At 33.3% G+C, this 21,017-nt stretch overlaps 1 protein-coding gene across 1 annotated transcript in view; it reads right to left on the bottom strand.

Moving 5' to 3' along the window:
- The window catches only part of LOC145684789 (trypsin-1-like), a 54,367-nt gene extending 37,369 nt beyond the window's left edge, over positions 1-16,998 (bottom strand). Inside the window, exons 1-3 of the mRNA XM_081757159.1 lie at positions 16,895-16,998; positions 10,172-10,199; positions 3,858-4,017 (exon numbers count right to left, since the gene is read on the bottom strand). Coding sequence (XP_081613285.1) covers positions 3,858-4,017; positions 10,172-10,199; positions 16,895-16,945 — 239 coding nt within the window. The 5' untranslated portion in view covers positions 16,946-16,998. The remainder of the gene's footprint in view (positions 1-3,857; positions 4,018-10,171; positions 10,200-16,894) is intronic.
- Between the last annotated feature and the right edge of the window lie 4,019 nt (positions 16,999-21,017).

Raw genomic sequence — 21,017 nt, 5'->3', positions numbered from 1 at the left:
CGCACTACAGTATACAGACTATACAGACCACTACAGTATATTATGTATGTCATAGAAAACACTAGAGATGGTATCGAGACGAGACTGAGTAGTCTCGGTTCCAAATTCGAGACGAGACCAAGACTATTCTCTGTATTGATACCATCCACAGAATTGTATCGAGACGAGACTGAGAGTTTCGGTCTCGTCTCGATTTCGAAAAGCACGGCTCGGTCGCAAATTCGAGTTAAGATCGAGATCGAGACTAGTTTTGGTCTCGGTACCATCCTCTGAAAAGTGAAAACACTACAGTAAGTTTATTATCCTATCTTCGAAGATAAAAAAAAGTTTCCACGCAGAAAACCCAGGTCAAGTTATAAAATTGATAACTCCGCTAGCAGGGTGAGTACCGCAGTAACGGAAAGGTATTTATGATTGCTGTCACCCGTTTGGAGTTACAGGGGAGAGAAGACGTTTTGTCTCGGGCTGTCACCAGCTCGTCTGCCAAGCACCTGCATGTTCAGCGCTTGACGGAGGACAGAATCAACACCTCATAAGAGGAAAGATACCTGTTTCCGGTTTTTCTCTTATTTACAAGGCAATTTTCGTCTGTATAAATACTGTATGACAAAAACTGATCTGGAGTGAAATCTGAAATAAGAAAAATGGCCTGAAAAAACAACAACAACAAAGGATTGAAAGTTCGTGTTAAATCAAAACCTTTACTGACTCAAGGGACTAAAAATTAGTTCGTAATTCGTACTAACCGAAATTCGTGTTAACCGATAAAACTTCCTATAAGATCACGTACAGCGATGCCGGGACCGAAATTTTGTTCGTCCTAACCGAGTGTTCGGCTTAAGCGAGTTCGTGTTAACGAGGTTATACTGTATATATATATATATTTTCATATGTAAATTTATTATAAAAAGCAATTAGACAGTTGTAAATAATTGCGTGTGAATTCTTTTAATTGCTTTCCTCTTCTCGCAAAATATAAATTTAAGGATTATTTTCCATCTGTCTGAAAATAATCGGAAACAATATTTATTGTCGAGCTCCTTCGTGGCTAAGCGGTTAGCGTACGCGCCTTTGGCGTGGGAGACCTGGGTTCGATTACCGGCGGAGCTCATTTGGTTCGGATTCCACGTTGATCAGTAGCTCCACCTCTCATATATTATCGCTGCTGAACGGAACGTTAAACTCAAAGTCAACTCAATATTTCTTTTCACCTAACACTGAGTTTGCTTGGTGCTCAGCTGCTTTGCAGTCTGCTTTCAGACCTTACGTGAAAACAACAAGCCTCTCGATGGAGTTAGATGACGTGAACAGGGTTGGAAATATTTTCCATCTCTTATACGGCTCGAAAGGTAGTATTCTGTCTTACGTGACTGCGCGTTGATCCATATAGCATTTATCAATCCAAGATCGCTCCTTACCCGGGAGGGTCCCACAAGTTGTCGCTAAGATCTGATTGACATATAGCACATCTAATAAAGCATCATGAGGAATGAAAATGAGCAAAATTTAAGGTGCTATGGACCAGAAGGATAGAAGCTACGGGGCTTCAAAATTTGAATATCCAAAAAATTATATCATGGAATTATGTAAGTTTAAAGTAAATATCTTGAAAACCGTTAAAGCAATCAAAACAAAAGTTGCACAATTTAATGCCCTATCGAAAACCACAAACAGTGTTGCCATAGATAAAGCAATGTTGCCAACTCAGCATAAAAATATTTTGTTTCAAATAGTACCATATACAAGTGTTCACAGATTTAAACGCACTATTACCACTAAACATAACAATGAAGTGTAGTGGTACAGTGCTGAACACTGTTGGAGGTAGTATGCTGAAAATGTGCAATGGGAAGTCTAATATATGACAACACAGGTTAATAAAGGAATGCATTGGAAAAATGTGACGGATCTGCATTGCACTTCCGTAGCCTCAGTGAATAAGCAGACAACTCGCGAAAACAAAATGATATATGCTTGGAAAGAAACGCGTGTTTTCTAATTCTGTAAAATGTTTCTCCTGATTATCTTATCAATATTTGAAAGAGTAATTTCTTGGCGTGTGTGTTTCGTGTTAAGTGACATTTTATTTACTTCCTTTCCTACATACCATATGATTAACTTTGTACACTGTAATATTATCATATTTACATAGGAAATATAATTATTTTATTACTATCTCATTTCGCTTTTAGTCGATCCGGATAGCGTGTGGTCTACAAGGCTAGACAACCAATCTATTTGGGATGCGGGTTCCAATTCTGCCTCGGACGTTTTTGTTGTACTTTTTACCTTACATTTCACTGTTATCTTCCTTTTTCATAGTGGTTCGGATCTTATTTTGCATTACAGGTCCCGTTCTATATAGCTTCGGAATTGACTAATTTCGTTTTTCAAATGCGCCAATATTTTGTGACACTGCTGACATTTTGCTATGTTATACTATCGGTGTTATGGATTTGAACTAAATTCATAGTATGAGACCCAGATTCCATTATTACCATCTGTTGTCACATATCAGACTTCTCCATTGTACATTTTCAGCACACGTAGCTATAACAGTGTGTAACACTGTACCAATACACATCACTATTATGTTTAGTGTTAATAGTGCGTTTTAAATCTGTGAAAACTTATATATGGTGCTATTTGAAACAAAATATTTTTATGCTGAGTTGGCAACATTGTTTCATCTTTGGCAACACTGTGGTTTTCGATAAAACATTTTGTTCTCATTAAATTGTGCAACTTTTGGTTTGATTGCTTTAACGGTTTTTAAGATATTTACTTTAAACGTACACAATTCCATGATATAATTTTTTGGATATTCAAATTTTGAAGCCCCGTAGCTCCTATCCTTCTTGTCCATAGCACCTTAAATTTTGCTTATTTTCATTTCTTATGATGCTCTATCAGATGTGCTATATGACAATCAGATTTTAGCGACAACTTGTGGGACCCTCCCGTGTTAGTACGTTATGGGAATACTTGCTTTAAAACTTTTAGTCGTAAAAAGCGTTCTTTACTCCCACTGTGACTATTGAGATTATTTTGTATCAACAGAACCCATCTACAGAATTCACTTACGGATGGAATAGTGTCTTGTATTATATGTATCATATGATACCTGAACTCTCAAACTCTACATAATATTATATGATATACGGTAGTTATGTGTAGTTTCCTTTCTTGCATAGGTGAGGTGCTGTTGGAATCTCAAATATGTAGAGTACTTTCTACACAAGCTTTTATAGTGTCTATTCACTAAATACAGTATAATTAAAGTAATATAGATTGAGATATAAACAATTTCCTTGTCTTGCCGTTGCATCCAGTTTTGTAATTTTACGAGTGATTAATACTAGAAAATGCAATTAATCATTAGTGACTACAATATTATTTGGTGCTAATGTGTATGTAAGAAGAAACTTTTTTGGTATTCATCTGAAACCAAATTTAATCATGTTCAAATATTTCTAGTTTTTAAACGTTTCTCGTAATTTTTGATCCGTAGTTTCTGATGATTTAAAAGTTAGATTCCCGTATATTCTGACAAATGGTTCATTTAAATGAAAAATTAATGAATTGAAATTTCTGTTTTTATGTCCAACTATTGTACTCTTTTGTCTGCAGGACACGGATGATAAACGAAAAAGTTTGAAGTAACTGGTGTAATGAGGATGTAAGACTGGAGAGAAACGAGAAACCACCAAGAAAACCCATGGACATGATGTTCCCCTTCACAAACTTATGTGGTTAGGATCATACCAGGAGCTGTTCGTATCACTTTACCACTGAACCACCGTACTCACATCCTTTCCATTCGAAGCTATCATTATCCTACTAGAGAAACAACTTACTTGAACATACAATGTCCGGCTGTAAGTACGTATCTATCGTTGATGAGTACTCCTCCACAATCAAACATCTTGTTGAGTCTAACAGCAACCAGCCACGGGAATTCCCCTACCTTCGCCTCCATTCCTCCTTTAATTCTATCTTTGCTTGGAAGACTGCATGCTTCCCATTGAAATACCCAGATAAGAGAGAAAGAAATTATACTAGAAATTACGAATGAAGTTTGTTTGAACAGGGCACTCATATTATATGTAACCATTAAATCAGATAATTAGAAAATTATTTAAAAGGGATTAATGTAATTAATATGAAGATTAAGTAACAGATTTCACATTATACAAATTATAAGGTACAAAGAATTAGCGCACAGGAGCTGTGTAATTTAGGCTAAAGAAAATTATACATCATGTATTTAGAATAAGATTAACATATTTTAGGTAATAAGTATTGCAGCTTATAAGTAGTAGTCTGTAGATAATATTTAGATTGGTTTAGAAAGATGCTATTAGTACGAAACTTCAAATTTCTATTTCCAAGTTAGTTATCTTTTACATATATTATTTTCCAAAATAATTTCAGCTGTTTCTGAATCTAAAATTAATTTTATTTTATAAGTATCTAAGATCCTACTTGGAGAGCCTCACATGTAGTTCTTGTCATCTAAAGAAAAATATCACCTAGCTCAGCATTCTGTGTATCAAATAGGAGTAAATGCTAAAAAAGTAATAATACATTATATAACTACACTATACACATTTATTTTTATAGATATGAAGTATGTTATTACAATTACAAATATAGTTAACTTACAAGATATTTTGCTATACCTATTCTGTAATAGATTATGTAAGATAGTAGAGTCGTTTCTCGTGTTCTTGAGGTGAGGATAGGAGTAAGAGACTACCTAAAAATAAGTAGAGCTTTATCTTTTGAGGTTTTCAACCTCTGCTATGTATAATATGGGAAGTTTTCAGAACGTCCATATTCGTCTATCTGTATTTCAGTCTGTCTCTTGACAGTTATCAGAGCAAAAACAGTTCAAGATAACGAATTGGGTCTGTTAGTATAGATTCAATGCCACAAGCGTTGATCCAGTTTTACTAAAACAAAAATAACTAATTTTCCTGACCATCGAAAAAGAAGAAAAGAAGAGTGGAAAAGAAAGAAAGGAATAAGAAAAATTACACGGGGTAGTGAAGAAGAAAAAGAAGAATTGATGTGGGTTAGAGAGCATTGGGGAGAAGAGAGAAGTTCCAAACAGCTTGTTAAGAAGAGATGGAACAAAGACATATAAAAAAACGACGAAGATTTCTGGACATGCATAACTGAAAGTAAAAAGGAGATAAGTATGAAAAAGATGAAGGTGTAATGTATAAAGTGGACTATATGGATTATGATACAAAATACATTGGGAAAACAGGGAATGAACACAGGAAAAGAATAAAGCAATATAGGACGATGTGAGACTGTAGTGAGAAAATAATTTTATTTACAAACACATTAACGAAACGGGTCATAAGATAGACTGGAAAGATGCCCAAGGACTAGGAATGGAGAATATTATTATAATTAGAAAATAAAAGGAAACGCGATAGACTAAGAAAGAAAGAACTGGGAAATTAATGGACTGGACAATTGGACTGTTCATACATGAGCTGTGAAATAAAGTGATGGAACAAATCCAAGGAAAAGAGGTCAAGACATATTTCCATATGCTTTAGTATTGCTATATTTCTATTTAAAATTTAGCTTTAAAATACATAACTCTAGAATTAGCAATACTTTTAAGCTGGTTGTATTTTAGAGTATGTAACATAAAAGTATAACTAAAGATCACTACTCAGGTTATACACATTTCGTATCTACAGCTTAAATGAAAACTTATAATATCACAATCCTCATGCACTCTTTCAAACTGAGGACCTTACAGTATCAAAACATCGAAAAATAGCCAAATTTTGCACAGTTATACAACAGTAATAGTGCAATAGACACGGATGACATTGTACACGTCTGAAATATCTTAATATTGAATACTACAATCATTATATCACGTATTTTGAATAAGAAGAAACAAAGTTACATGGAAATGAAAATTTTATTTCCTTGTACTTTCCTTCAGGAAAGTGTTACGGTAAATATTGCTTGCAATTATATAGATAATATCTAATAGATATAAATATCATAAAGATATTTGACAGCAATTTGACATCGCAAGTCACTCGCGAGACAAGAAGAAATAAATCTGATACATTGCTTAAAATGGCGTATTATTGGAAACTGTTTAAAATATTTCTTTGTTTACTCTACCCCCTTACCATCATCATAATACTTTTTGTTAATTGTAATTACAACAATCCTCGGAGTTTCAGAACGTTAAGCAGTGTTGCGAACTATCATTATTTACTTTATCTCAAGAACCCCAACCCTTTCGAGCTATGATCGACCCTATATATGTATGTTTAATATTTTAGTATATTCCTTCAAGTGGTGTTATGTGCTAGTGTAGTTCTATGTCCTTTGTTCTTTTCGATATTCATATTTAATTTAGTATGCAAATGCACATATACATTATTACATATATATTATTTTACGTAAAGAGCGAATTAACGGCCCAAAGTGTTTTCCGTATCAAAATTAGCGTATGTATGATATTTCTTCGTGGTATATAATGAATTAATAGTAATTAAATTATTACATAAGAAAACTCTCGTTGAACGTTATGTATATCTCCAAGGTCACTTAAAATTATGTTTCGATTACGTTAAATTGCTTTTCTTCAATGCAAGTATAATGCTAAAAATCTTTGATCTATTTTCGAGATAAAATTGGAATGTTTTGCATGTAATTATATGCTACAAACACAGAAGTACTCTCTGCATTAGTTTCATTTATCTTTCTATCTCTCAAGATGTGTCATATCATCTTATTTCTGAATAAGTCTTATATAAAAATATAGTGGTAAAAAAGACAAAATCAAAGAATTTCTAAGCTATTCTACCGGTAACAACTGTTCCAAAATGCTCTTTCTAAATTCTGAGAACTAGCAGCAGTGTTTTTCTGCTCTAGAAATGAGTAGAATAAATTTATTTCATGACAATTGTTAGAATGACCTAAAATGATTTTTATCAATGCTTTATGTAAGACTTCGTGTCAAAAAAAAACATCGTCAGTGCTACCATGCGGGAAGGTAGATAATGCACATATTTAATGATTTGTTCCCTGGTTGGATGTGAACCTTAGTAGAGACACAAATCTCACTTTGAACAATAGATTTTGTTTTATAGATATTTCAATGTTGATAAGGAACATTAGACTCCAATTTTCAATTAATCAATTTAACAGTCTAATTCTAAAATTTGATGATTGTATCTTTCGCACTTAGAGTGTCGGTATGACCATTGTTAGTTGAATTTAATTCAAATTAGTCAAAATATTGTTAATTTAGATTCAAATGTAAGCTAAACAATGAACTCTGTAAATCACAGAAGCAAGCGGTTAACTAATCCGAACGATCCCAGTGGAAATAAATTAAATTATTCACATAAATTCATTATTAAAATATACATATCAGATGGTAGGTCTGATTGGTGCCTTTAGCCTTGAGTCTTTGGAAGTAAAATTGAAAATGTCTTTATAGTTATTTTGAATTAACATTATGAAATTACCTAAGCACCTTTTTGCTTGATGACCTTCTGTCAGTTATCCAAAAACACCAGAATCTCATCGCTATAGAAGTTATTTGCTTTCTGGTCAGAAACTTATGACATGGGTCTTTTACATCTCATCTGAAATTAACTTAACAGCATTCAAGGAGTTCTGAAGAGACCAAAATAAATCATAGTCTGACGATTGTAGGTGCGTGCTATACAATGAATACTGTGCACATTGAAAAGTCCCAGGCAATTTCTTGCTATTCCTGATACATTGTTTAAAAATATATTTGTTGTGAGCGTGAAAACGACACCATTTTTGTTGACCAGTTCCGGCCGTTCTTTTGAATTGCTAGTTACACTCACGCTAATTGTTGACAGTATATATACGAGTATATCGTTCTGCCTGGCAGCGGCAACTCTTGATGCACGGATCCTTTCAATCCCATGAAAAGCACAACATAACCTTCCTGGGCGCCAGTGTGCACCTTTCTACAGATTGTGCAGTTTCTCCTCACTTCTACTACTATCGTTTCATTACATTATTGTTCTAGGTTATCCATTTTTTATTACTTGTGATCAACCGATTCAGAAATGGCTCGAGTTTGTTAGCTTTTAGTAGAGTTATGCAGATAAAAATTTGATTGAGTAAATATTTTAAAATCTCGTATTGCGGTACCCAAATACCGAACTTCATTTCTAGTAAATATTCTTCAAGTGGTTTATAAGTGGCGATCAGTGTTTAAGTTATTTTCGATATCACTACTTGCCCATAAACAGTATTATTTTTTCAAAGACGTGTAGCACTTGGGTCTTTATCGAAATAAAATTGCAAAATATAGCACAATTTTGTGGAATGTTAACTCACTTTCACGGAATAATACCTTACGTTTTATTATAAGAATTTCATCACTTTTTTGCAGATCTACTATCTCGAACTGTCAGATGTCAAATGGTGTTAGACTTGACTCGGTGCGACTCATGTACCCTGAGATTTGGAATACTAACACCATGTTGAGCGCAAAAGACTCAATACTTTCTAGACAACCTGGTATATGGATGTGGTTTAGTGCTAGTCTGAAACAAAAGACTACATACAAAAGAAATTTAAATTATTTGCTATAGATGGATAAAGAAAATATTACGCAAAATTATAATCAATAATATCATATCTGGATCATAGTATGCGTAAACTGCATGTTGTATATTTTGCTAGTTTGGCACATATATAAACGACACAATGATTGAATTAAATTCCCAGTGTGACGAAATTACAATAGTTGTGTTTTGTAAATCATTCCTGTAAATATACGAAAACCTCAAACTTATTTTCTTTATTTCTAACAACTGTTAGTGTACACCCTTGCTAATTATACTTTAAATCTAAATACTGTCAAATGGGGTGAATAGAAACATTGGGGTGAATAGAAACAAAACTCCCAGATTAGTTTTGGATTTATCTGGACGACAAATTAATCAAGAAAACTGAAATTTCTTAACATAGTCTTATACGGCTAAAGTGTTCAGGGCAGAGACAAAATGTTTTACTGAGTTGAGAACACTGAGCTAGACGACAGTAGCATAAATGTGTTACTGAAATCTTACACGGTATTTTAGCGCTCCTCAAACTTTCTTGGTAAGTATGACATTTTCATATCTGTTGCATTTGAACATATGCCTATTTTGTAGTTTGTTCTTTCATTTACTGACGTACATAGTAAAAGTTCTCCTTTTGTAAATTATTTCTAATCAAAATTTAACTTTACTGGGTTATTGTTATGATTTTTAATTAGTGGGGTGAATAGAAACACTTCTTGAGGAGTGGAAAATTCTTGAGAAGCGGAAAAAAGGACCTGAGGATATTGTTACGAAACTGTTGGGTTTTATTAGGAGTTCGTCAACACGCTTTAAATATATGATTAGTTTCGGGCTCCTTCGTGGCTAGGCGGTTAGCGTACGCGCCTTTGGCGTAGGAGACCCGGGTTCGATTCCCGGCGGAAGCTCATGTGGTTCTGATTCCACGTTAATCAGTAGGTCCACGTCTCATATAGCCTCGCTGCTGAACGGGACGATAACCTCAAAATCAACTCAACTCATGATAAGTTTCCCTGGTGATTTCAGTGGTTTAAATCTTATTCAAATATCATCAAAACTGTATGGTCGTTTGTACCTATATTGTGCATTGTATTGTTTTATAAGTTTGTAACTTATATAATACTGGTCTTATTGAACTTACATTTTGCAGGTATTAAATAAATAGTTCGTTTCAACAAATACGCTGTTTCTTTTAACCTTTCCAATAGTATAAAAGAAACAACAATGGAAATAAAGTCATTGTTTCTATTCACCCCTACCCATGGGATGAATAGAAACATTAAGAAAAATCAAGGTGAAGAAAAGTGGAATTGATAAATTAATGTTCCGTTTACTGAACTTCATTAGCATATTAAGACCTTTTGTTTGGAATAATCTGATACCGAAATCTTTAACATCACCAGACTTATATACTCATATAGCCAAAAATGTGTTTCTATTCACCCCATTTGACGGTATAGCACTTTTTAGTGTTCTTAGCCTATCTACTTCTTAAGAAGGCATACATGTGTATCAAATTTGTATACATGCTTTCTGGAGTAAAAACAATAAAATTTAAAACTTCTTACTGCATGGCAGTGGATCAGCAGCTTTAGTCTGTAAATACAGAAAACACATTTGCATGAAATAAAGAAATACTAAAAACAGAAAAATAAAAATAAAAACGAATAAATAAAATTATAAATGTAATTATTATTTTAATCGTAAAATTCTAGTTGTGTTTAACCTACCAATAATAATAATGTGATGAGAATTGTTTGAAATAAAAATCCGGTGATATCACATATGATATCGATGACTTTAAACTAAGAGTACATAATAATTATGCAGAAACCGTAACCTATTCTTTGAATGATGCTTATGGAATGTCACTATAGTTCTTTTATCTTAACTTCAAATCTTACTATTTATGCTTGCACGTCACAAATCAAGAGAGGGAACAGTTGCTCCATTTCATCTACTCTGCGGAATTAATCATTAGAATATATTAATTCAATTATCAAATTACTTCTGCCTATGAAGGCATGTGCACAACTTGGAACAACTTGTCTCCAGATGAATGACACTGAATTCTAATTCCCAGTATGGTTCTAGCATGTTTCTGATAATCTTTTCTTCACTATTGTTAGCTTTATAAAATGAAATGATGCTACTTTCTTAAAGGGTATTTGGCTAGTGTTGGTAACTTAATAATAATTTATCTTAAAACTTATCCGTAATCTATAACAATAGTAATCACACTCCTGTGTTCACTCTTTTAATAATCTGTAAACTTTATTCTTACTCTTAATCGTATCTTTCTTGGTTCCTTAATCTTTTTAACAATATCTCCTTTGAATCTTACAAATGCATATACTATTATAATCTTCCTAATCTTTGTCCTTATGACATATATTTAATATCCTTCAATACATCTTGTTTATCTTGATCAACATGACAACCACAGACTATAAATCTTACGCTACACAGTGTGTGTAGTCTACCGTGACACTTTCTACCAACAACTATCTTCAACATTTTATATTAAGAGAGTGGTTAGAATTGTTATTCACCCCAGGGATTTCTCTCTTGGACGTGCTTCTTTTGATGTTTCGGAAAAGTATGCTTTTCTAAGGAAATAAAGCATTGAGGGATATTGTTTGCCCAACTTTGGATAGTTTTGATGTTTTTGATAATGAAAACTAATGCTTAAGCTTAATCAGTGTAATACAAGATATAAAATGAAACAGAAATGTTATATAACATCAAGTCTCGAAACTTCTATAAGAATACTAATGCACACGTTCTCCTGACAAGAGGGCTATAGGCAAAAGATGGAATTGAGAAAAATGGAACTGAAAGTTAGTAGTGACTTTATTCACAATAATTGGAAGTATTTTCAATTCAAAGAGGCACTAATAGAATAGATACTTTGACAAAGTAAGTATTAAGTAATTAATGAGATACTTATATTATTTAACAGATTACAGCATATTTTGTAATAGTACTGAAAGTGCCCCTTTTTCTAATGAACACTTAATACTGTAAACTGAGAAATAGTAGTGAAGTTCAACGCACAATGTGTAGGAAAAGATATGATTATAATGAAAACAATATTTTTGAATTGCAAAGCAGGTTTACATGGATTTTTGGGGAACTTGGTGCATAAACCATTTAATCCAGTTCCTGTCTGTGTATGAAATGAAAATAAGAAAATCTTCAACATTTTCCACTTTTGCTGGATCAATGCTTTTATATGAGACTTAATTCAAGGATCTATTTACGATTGGAGTTTTGACGTACCATATTTGGAATTATACCTAAACACATTGAATGCATTGAAACACAACAATGTACCAATCTATGTGTACTTCGTTTGGACCATTTTCTGGGTCTGGAAAACTGAGGCTTCAACACTTCCGTCCAATTATTAATAATAATAGGATCCGTTATAAAATTGGTAGGTGATGAGTAAGTATGGAATTCCGTTATGGCCTCCAAACACAGTTTAGTAGTAGCAACTACTGCCATTTCCTTAACGACAAGTTCTCAAGTTCGAAATTCCGATCGCGCTGGTTGAATGAATGTCCTGTAGCTGATAAAATATGGAGAACATTGAACCCTTTTTATATCGAACTTCATACAAAACATGAACAACTTGAGTTTCAGAGTCGATCCCAACACATTTACAATGTAAAACACTGGCTATCGTAGTTTAAAAATGTGTAACGTCGTACAGATTGCGATATTAATACGAAATGTTTAGAGGTTATCAAATAAAGTATTGTCGTTCGTTTAAAATGGCCCTATAAGTCAATAAGTGTTTAGTCAGGAAGACATGTCAATTATTTTTGCACCTAAAGAAGGACACCTTGGAAGGAGGCATGTCAATTGTTTTTGCACCTAAAGAAGGACACCTTAGAAGATTAAAGATTCTATATCATTGTATTATTTATAATTGTAAAATATTTCGAATTTGATTATTGTTGCATTTTATTATATCCGATATAATGTTGTTGAAGTAATGTTAGATATTATAACGTTTTGCATTGAGTAGGTACTGATAAAATGTATATTTTTAGTTTCTGTCTTCTAACATTTCTATACAACCAATCAAGAAATACTTTTAGATAACCTTAATTTTATCTGGTAATTTTAAGTTCTCTAATCTATACAATTATATAAAATAAAAAAACGACAATTCACTCATGCACACTCACACCATGGTATATGATACATATCAAATTAGAATACAGAATATTTTGTCACAGGAGAAAATGATAAGGGATTTTTCTGTAGTGCGTAACCTTAAGGGCCAAATGGAGTAGAAATGTTTCGTTAAGAGTGGATTTCTCATTAATAGGATATTTCCCTCAAGTTGCTTCGCCACGCAAACTCCTCACTATAAATAAATAAATATAATAAAATATATAAATAAACACGTGTTTCAGGATTCTCGAAAATTCCACTCTTAAAGGTAGGAAAGGAGCAATTTCCGGTATTTATAAGTCTTATATGTTCCTTACCCAAAGCGAGCACATTTCTACTAATTGAGAAGCAAACTTATCAACCGGTATCATTCTACACAACTGCGTATTCACTTATGAGACAATAGCACAATACAGGATAACTGTTTTTGGTAATCATTAAAAATTTAAAAGTTGCTTGCTAAAGTGAAAATTGAAATGGTAACCTATTGGTTGCTTGGTTTAATATAATCTTTAAAGTTTGATCAAGGGTCTCTAGAAATGAATGTTCTACTAAGGTATAGATTTCAATCCAAAATTAACTTTAAGACTTTAATATAAAGAGATCCTTAAAATACTGTTAGTAATCTTCTCAATAGGTACAAAAAGAATTGAAAAATAGGGGAAATTAGTTTTCGAGGAAATCAATTTATATCATAGGTGTCGCTCACATCTGTTACTTACAGAGAGCATGCGTTTGTATCCGCGTTTGAGTGTGTATTGCATTAACGAAAACAACGTTATGTGCATGATGTTCCTAAAGAGTTTTCAACGCTTGGAAGGTGAATTTAGTTCTACAGACAAGAGGGGAAAATTCGGTAAACTTTTAATCGGAATCACTTTGTTTGAAAGATACTGACTGCCGGAAGCATAAACTTCGAAGGTGGATATATCCAAAGATACTAACCGTAGAAGAGATACTCATGATATTATCATAGACTTGTAATCTGCTCTACAGAAGAATGCAGAATTCGGAATCTTCTATTAACAACGTAATGAAGTACCCACTGGGAGTAGGAATTTCAAAAGTAACCGATGTTCTGCAGACTCAGGATCACGTATAAATAAGTTTTCTAATTCAAAAACTATTTTATAGGTTTTCTTTCGTACTTTCTTGGATTTCATAGAATGTAATTTTGTCAGTAAATGATGCACAAATGTTCCTTACTGTTCCCTTGGTGTTTTCTTCTGCAAGCGAGGTGTATGTTGTTTTACGGTAAAAGTAGCGAGGAAAAGTTTGTCGTGTGCCGTACGTATCAATTTGGAAAAGGATGATAGTTAAACCACTAGCGGACCCAGAAGACTAGTTTGGAGGAGGAAGAACATCCTCTAAATGTATGCTTGAAATGCGTATATCAACGTCAAAACAGGATGTATATATGCTTACAAAAATAACCTTTGTGAGGATGTTTTTGCATACCGACCTCCCCATCGATTTGTGAGTGGGCAGAAGTGACGACAATAGGTTGGCTGTAGAAGTAATGTTCACCTCTCTAACGCTCTTTATCAATTCTTACACATGATACCTCAAAGCTACCATCAACAAACTTCTTTTTTGAATTAATGAAAATTATAAATGAGGAATTGATTATGCACAAGGACGAGACTTTTAGTCTAACCCCTGAGGAGCATCTTTTACTCAAAAATTCCACAATAAAATTCGCACCTTTCAAAGAACTCCATTTAAAATTTTCATCTAAGATAGAAATTTACATCATAAATCAATACTAAATACAAGGCTGATGCTGAGAGCGCAATCCAACAAAATGGTATACAAAAACATAGTAAATAAAATATAGTGAATATGTTTTCATAATGTGTACTACATGTTTCATCGAAATTTTATTCTTTGTTGCTCTTATGTAATACACATTGCACTTACCAATATAACGAAAATATTGGAATGTAAAATATTATATTGCAAAATAAAGACGAAATTTCAAATTTATTCATATTCGTAATTTCTGCATTTCACGATTTCGATAGTTGACACAGATTTAGCAGAAATCCACCATATTTGAAAGGTATGTGAAATGATATATTTATAGCAAATGAACACGATAAAATACATATCAAGAAACGAATAATATACCTGCCTGTTAATACCCTTCTCTGATAATCTTATCCCGATCGACAGTAAAAGAGTGTTAGCAGTTTGTTCAGGAACCGTGAAATCCACGGCACAAATCCGGTGGCAGGTCATGGTAACAACTTTTTCTTCATTTACTGCACGATACGAAACGGGTATCTAGAAAAATAAACCATATCTATCTTTATTCCATCCTACTGTTGTCAATTATTATTAGTTCAAATTTAAACTTTTTCATAGGCTGTGTTTGGGAGCTTGCTGAAAACCTGTAAGCCCAAACTAATTTATTCTATATTCCTTTCTCCGTCATTAACTAATATATTTTATCTGTGAATATTCGAATATGTTCCAACCTATTTTATATCGGCACCGAAATAGGACCTTTTTTCTAGCTTTCCTTTAACGTATTAAGAAGAATTTAAAAATTCAAAATTGTTCAATGTCAAGATATCAGAAATTTATAATAGAACAATGTACTAGGAATTTGCGTGCGATATAGGAATGATTTAAATATAACTCCTTATTTTCAAGAAGTCATGTTGTACCAAACAACTTTAAAAAGTTGAGGAAAGTGTAGTTGAAACTTCTTTTATTGTGCTGTGTAGGGTTGTTACACGAGTTTTGATACAAGAGGCAAAAAATATTCTCTTGTACCCTTTTTTGAAGTCGGAAATTTAATATTATACAGACTTGGAACGATAAGAAGAATAAACTCATATTTGTACGAAAAGTATAGAAACACAATTAAAGACGTCTATGAAGTAAATTAAACCAGAAACATAAATAAGACATGTTGAAACTTAATCTAATGGGCAGGTCTACATCTTTTCTTTTAAAAAAAATTGTGGACAACTATTTGTATGTACAAGAACTATTAAACTTACGCGTAAATATAAATTCTTATCTTTCTTGGATACCAATGCAATCTTCTTTGTATTTATTTGGTGAATTTAGTCTGTGAAGGTTTAAAAATATATTTGTAATTCTGTAGTAGAATGTAGGATTTTGCAGCAAAACTACATACGAAATACGAATCTTTAGGTAATCTGGTAACGCCATACTCATGACAGTTATTAAGGGTAAAATGTATCTCATCTGAAAGTTACAACCTTACAAAGAAAACGATAAAGTAAATTGATCTCTACAATATATGTTGCTATACATTTTAAACAATCATTTCAATCCATGCTGTGAAATTGTTTCTTATAAAACTGTGTATCAGCAAAAAAATGTGTTGGTAATAAAATAAGTTGTGTTATGCTATTGTTTATACTTAATAGTATATAACAATAATTTCAGTCCACACTTGCGTTATGTGTATGTAAGTATGTAAAGCTTTCGTGTAATATGTTGTATGCCAGGCACGATGTCAACATGCTTGTTATTAATTCGTTAGATTATCAATGAAATGTTTCACTGTGTGTGTTATATTCAGACATTTTCCTTTTTCTTTATGGATTGAATATTTGTGTAATATAAAATGTATAGTAGACAAAACTTCCTTTAGCTCTATAAAACCAAATGTTAATGAACAGTAACTCATACATAACAATCAATAACCACTGTATTCTTTAAATAAAATGTTGTATTCATTCATATGCAAAACCCACTAATATAAACTAGACATAATCACTCATTCTTTATATCTTTAATATGTTTTAGTTCACAATGTATCGAAGTAAACCTGCTTATGTTAATAAACGAATTGGAAATACAATCACCATTACGTATTAGCTTTTACAAATAGATTATTTGTTGTTAAACACCTGCGTTGTTATGAGGATGTATATACAATGAGAATATTTTGTAGTTATTACAGAAGCAAACAAATAAAATACAGGAGTGAATGATTAACAGCTCTCGAAGAACGATGCATTGCCTCCTCATAGAATCTATACTGTGTTACACAAATCCCTTGACCAATTTTACGGCGAATTAATAGGTTTATTTTTACACAGACTTCGGAGAATACGTACCATTGTCCTGAAACATAGTATCAACATAAAAACAATAACAGAAACCAACATCTTCTGTGTTATTATAGTACTTTTTGTACAATACTTCGTATGACACGACACACCAAAACCTACGTCAGTACATAATGGTTTTATAATGTTGATATTACGTCCCGGATAAAAGGAAAAAATGTTTTCATTACGTCCACGAAATCGACGTATGTGTTGAAAAAATAACGGACTATATAATTTCAATTCCTGTAAAAAGTATACAAACTGGAAGTGTGTATCATTTTAATACTCTATTGTTCTGAGTATCAACTCTAATTCGTTCCACATAATTTGAACGACCGTTCAATGCTTCCGTTTTCTTAGATTGACATAGCACATTAATCAGCTGTTCTGTTGTTCAAGACTTTCTATATATTCTCATTGTCAAATTGCAAAAGTTTTCTTTAGATGTTTGTACTTATAGAAGTGTTATTTTTTTCATATAGTGCAGTGGATCGTATAAATGCCAACCTTTTACACTGGTATACAACACATAAGTTTTGAATCACATTACTTCTACTTTACAGTGACTGAAAAAGTGTCAAACATGAAACCATGCAAGAGTAATTTAAATCTAGATTCTAATGTAATTACATGTGTCGTCACTTGTATATGCAGAAAACATATTTGTATGTATGTTGTCTGTCAGTCTGTCGGTTCGCTCATATGTGTGAAGGTCACACGGTTAAATGCACTGACACCAAATTTTTTATTTTATAGTTAAATGAGATTCGTATCACAATATATATATATATATATATATATATATATATATATATATATATGCTCCTTCTTTCTCGTCCTAGGTGTCTTTTGATTGGTTTGACATAGCTTTGCACTTTTTATCCAGAGCCAAACGTTTCATTTCTAAGGACCTCATCTTTTCTATATAAGGTATTAGTTGGTCGTTACATATCGAACTCAGACTTCCTGCAGCTATTTTACCGTCTGCCTTTCACTCCATACTCTCATAACGTGTTCAACCATATCTCTTCCCTTCGAAAATGTATTTACACATGTTAGTATACTAGTTTCCTATCTTTTAATGTTCTATTCAGTGAGATATTTTACACATCCATCTAATTTTGATCATTTCATACCACAACATTTTGAAGGATTCAGGGGCACCGTGGCTCAGTAGTAGAGCGTTCATCTGTGGTGTTTGGGGTCGCAGGTTGGATCCCAGCTTGCGTCAAGTGAACTTTGTGGTGGACAAACACCGTGCGCGTTGATTTCCTCGGGGTTCTCCCGTTTCCTCCCACTTTCATCATTCCACCATTTCATTCATTTCTCATCATCACCATCTCCTTTAGCCTATCCGGCATAATTGTGGGACGTAAAACTACAGATTTCATTACATTTTTTTTCATTTTGAAGGCTTCAGGTCTTTGCTTTTCACTTTGGTTTTTCTCCTAAAGTCCACGCTTTTCATTCATAGAACGTTACACTCCATAGATATGATTTATTAGTTTATTTTTCAGTGATGTATAAATGATTGCGATTAGAATCTTTTGATTTCTTCCTATACATTATTCATATTAGCTTTCCTGGATTTTACATATTGTTTGGATCTACAGTGGTGTGCTTAACTTAAGAAGAAAGTAAGTTTTACTTTCTGCGTCCCTCTCAAGTGGCATAGATAGGTGAAACTTTGACCATTCATAGAATAAAGTACTATTGTATGATACAGGAAGCAATAGAAAGAAACATGATTAGAATACCAAAAATGGCGATTGTATGAAGAGGCAATAACTTAACACTTAGTCATGATCCTTCCTAACATACACAAGAATCTAAATGGTACTTAAAAGGATATGTGATCTCCGCGGACAGTCATGCATGCTCTACAACATGCTCTTTCGTTGCTCAAGAGTTCGTAATAAGTTGTTGTGGTATGGAATACCATTATATGCCATAATCAGTCCAATTATTGTATTTTTTGGTGCCTGTATATCAGGTAGACGTCTTCCCATAGCATACCAAACATGTTTGATGGGATTCAAGTCGGAGGAGCAGGTAGATCAGTCCATTGGGCGAATATCCTCTCGCTCCGAGATCTCCAAAGCCCACGTTGTTCGATGCGGTAACACATAATCATCCCTAAGTTAAACTTACCTCTGAAAAGACTCACTTTTTTAGGAGTGGAATGCCACAAAATAATTTTGATTCAGTGAGTGTACCGTGTTGAAACATTTTGAGGTCGATATCTCGTGGAACATTGTTGCCTCACATAAGAACACTGGTTTATCAAAATTACCATATTCGACTATGTTCCGTTGTCCGTTGTGTATTCCCACCTTCACCAGATGAGTATATTTCTAGAATCACTAGTCAGACTGAATTTGCTCTCAACGGAGAAGAGAACGCGATTCCTCTCCTGCTTGGTTTAGTCCTGATGTTATTAGAAACATCGCAAATGGTGGCACTGATGTGCGGGTGTCAACGGAATACAACGCAAGGCCGTCAAGCAAGCGGACCACATTACGCAGTTGACGTGCCATTGTAGAGCGTGCGATTGGAGGATTTGTAGTCCTCTTGGATGTTTGCGGGTCCCTTTTTCTGCATGTTTTACAGTATTGTGGTTGTTCTACGCTTAAGGCTAAGTGCAATCGATTACCATTTCTTCCTCACACAGCATATTCAGTAGTTCGGAATTTTTCTTATGCACGTGAAACAATATTGGGGTTAATATCAAATTCTCCTGCCACAATCGTCACACTTAGTCCTTCTCCCAGTTTCCCGTAGCATATAATAATATCTGGTAATTATTTATGCACGTGTACATGTCTATGTCTGAAATAACAAATTTTTTGCACGCAATTCATCATATGCAATGCACTTTATTTGGCATGTGCTGTAAAGATGAATTAGAAATTTGTATGGATTGGAGCGGAGAATACCATCGACATGGAGTGCTGTGTACAGAGGGTCTTTACAGATAAAAAACATCCACCATCAGCGTCCACACCTTCAGTAGAAGCCTTTCTTCCATTACAGATGACGGACATTTTATTGAAAATGGAGACCCAAATAAACGCTCTGTTACTACTTCTACTGCAGCAAGTTTTTACTCAAGTTGTAGTGGACAAGGCGTTGCAATATATCCTAACAAACATTTCACAGTTAAGATTCAGGGTGGCCAACAATCCATCTTGTATAAAAGGATATCAATTTAACAATGCCTGGAACAATGTTTGAAAGGAACACTCGAAATAATCTTAATTCAAATCTAATCTTCATTCAATGCATATTATGCGTAGGCTTCTCGGCAACTTTACATCCATTGTTTATGTGAAAAAATACTTTACATTCTATTCATTCAGTCGAAGTTATGTTGATCATACTAGGATTGCATGATTTTCTCTTAAAAGTTGGAACAGACTTCGCTTCGTCGTAATATTCACAATTTAATTTTCCAAATTATTCTTTTGTTCATGTTTTACATATGAATGATCGGCTATCTTAGTATTAGTTAATTTGATATGTTCGAAATGCATATCCAAAATTCCCTAAGATCTGAAAACCGTGAACAGTTTTTCAATGTCAAATTTTTTACTATATTTATCAACCTAAGTTATAACATACAAATGACACATATTCGTGTAATTAGAGTTTATGTGAAAAATGGTATATTTAACATTATCGTGTAATTCACTTTAACCCTTTAATTGAAAAGCATTGATAACATTACCATTAAGATATTTAGTTTGATTTTGTGGTTGAACCATGTCTCCCTGATCATAATTTTGTAATTTTTAAACTATTTTGTACTTTAGTTACAAAATATAGGGTTACAAAATAAAAGACATTGCCATAAAATAGGTCTTATGTGTAGCTACTGATTAGCACTGCCAACAGCTTCGTTTAAATATTTTTCTACAGAGCAAGAAATCACAAATAAAAGAAATGGAAAAAGAACTTTCGCGGAACGTAGGAGATAAAGGTTTTACAATACTAAATTTGACTGCTCCTGTTCACGAAGGTTAGAGGTATCTAAAGAAGCTACTCGCAAATCACGTATATGAATATTGTATGAAAGCAATATTGCCAATTACAAGATCTCTGAAGTAATTATTCGTGCGGATAACACAAT

The sequence above is a fragment of the Thermobia domestica genome, chromosome 5 (assembly GCF_964235325.1).
Source record: "Thermobia domestica chromosome 5, izTheDome1.hap1.1, whole genome shotgun sequence".
Taxonomy (NCBI): Eukaryota; Metazoa; Arthropoda; class Insecta; order Zygentoma; family Lepismatidae; genus Thermobia; species Thermobia domestica.
The sequence above is the reverse complement of the archived record's forward strand: the minus strand, read 5'-3'. Positions and strand labels throughout refer to the sequence as shown.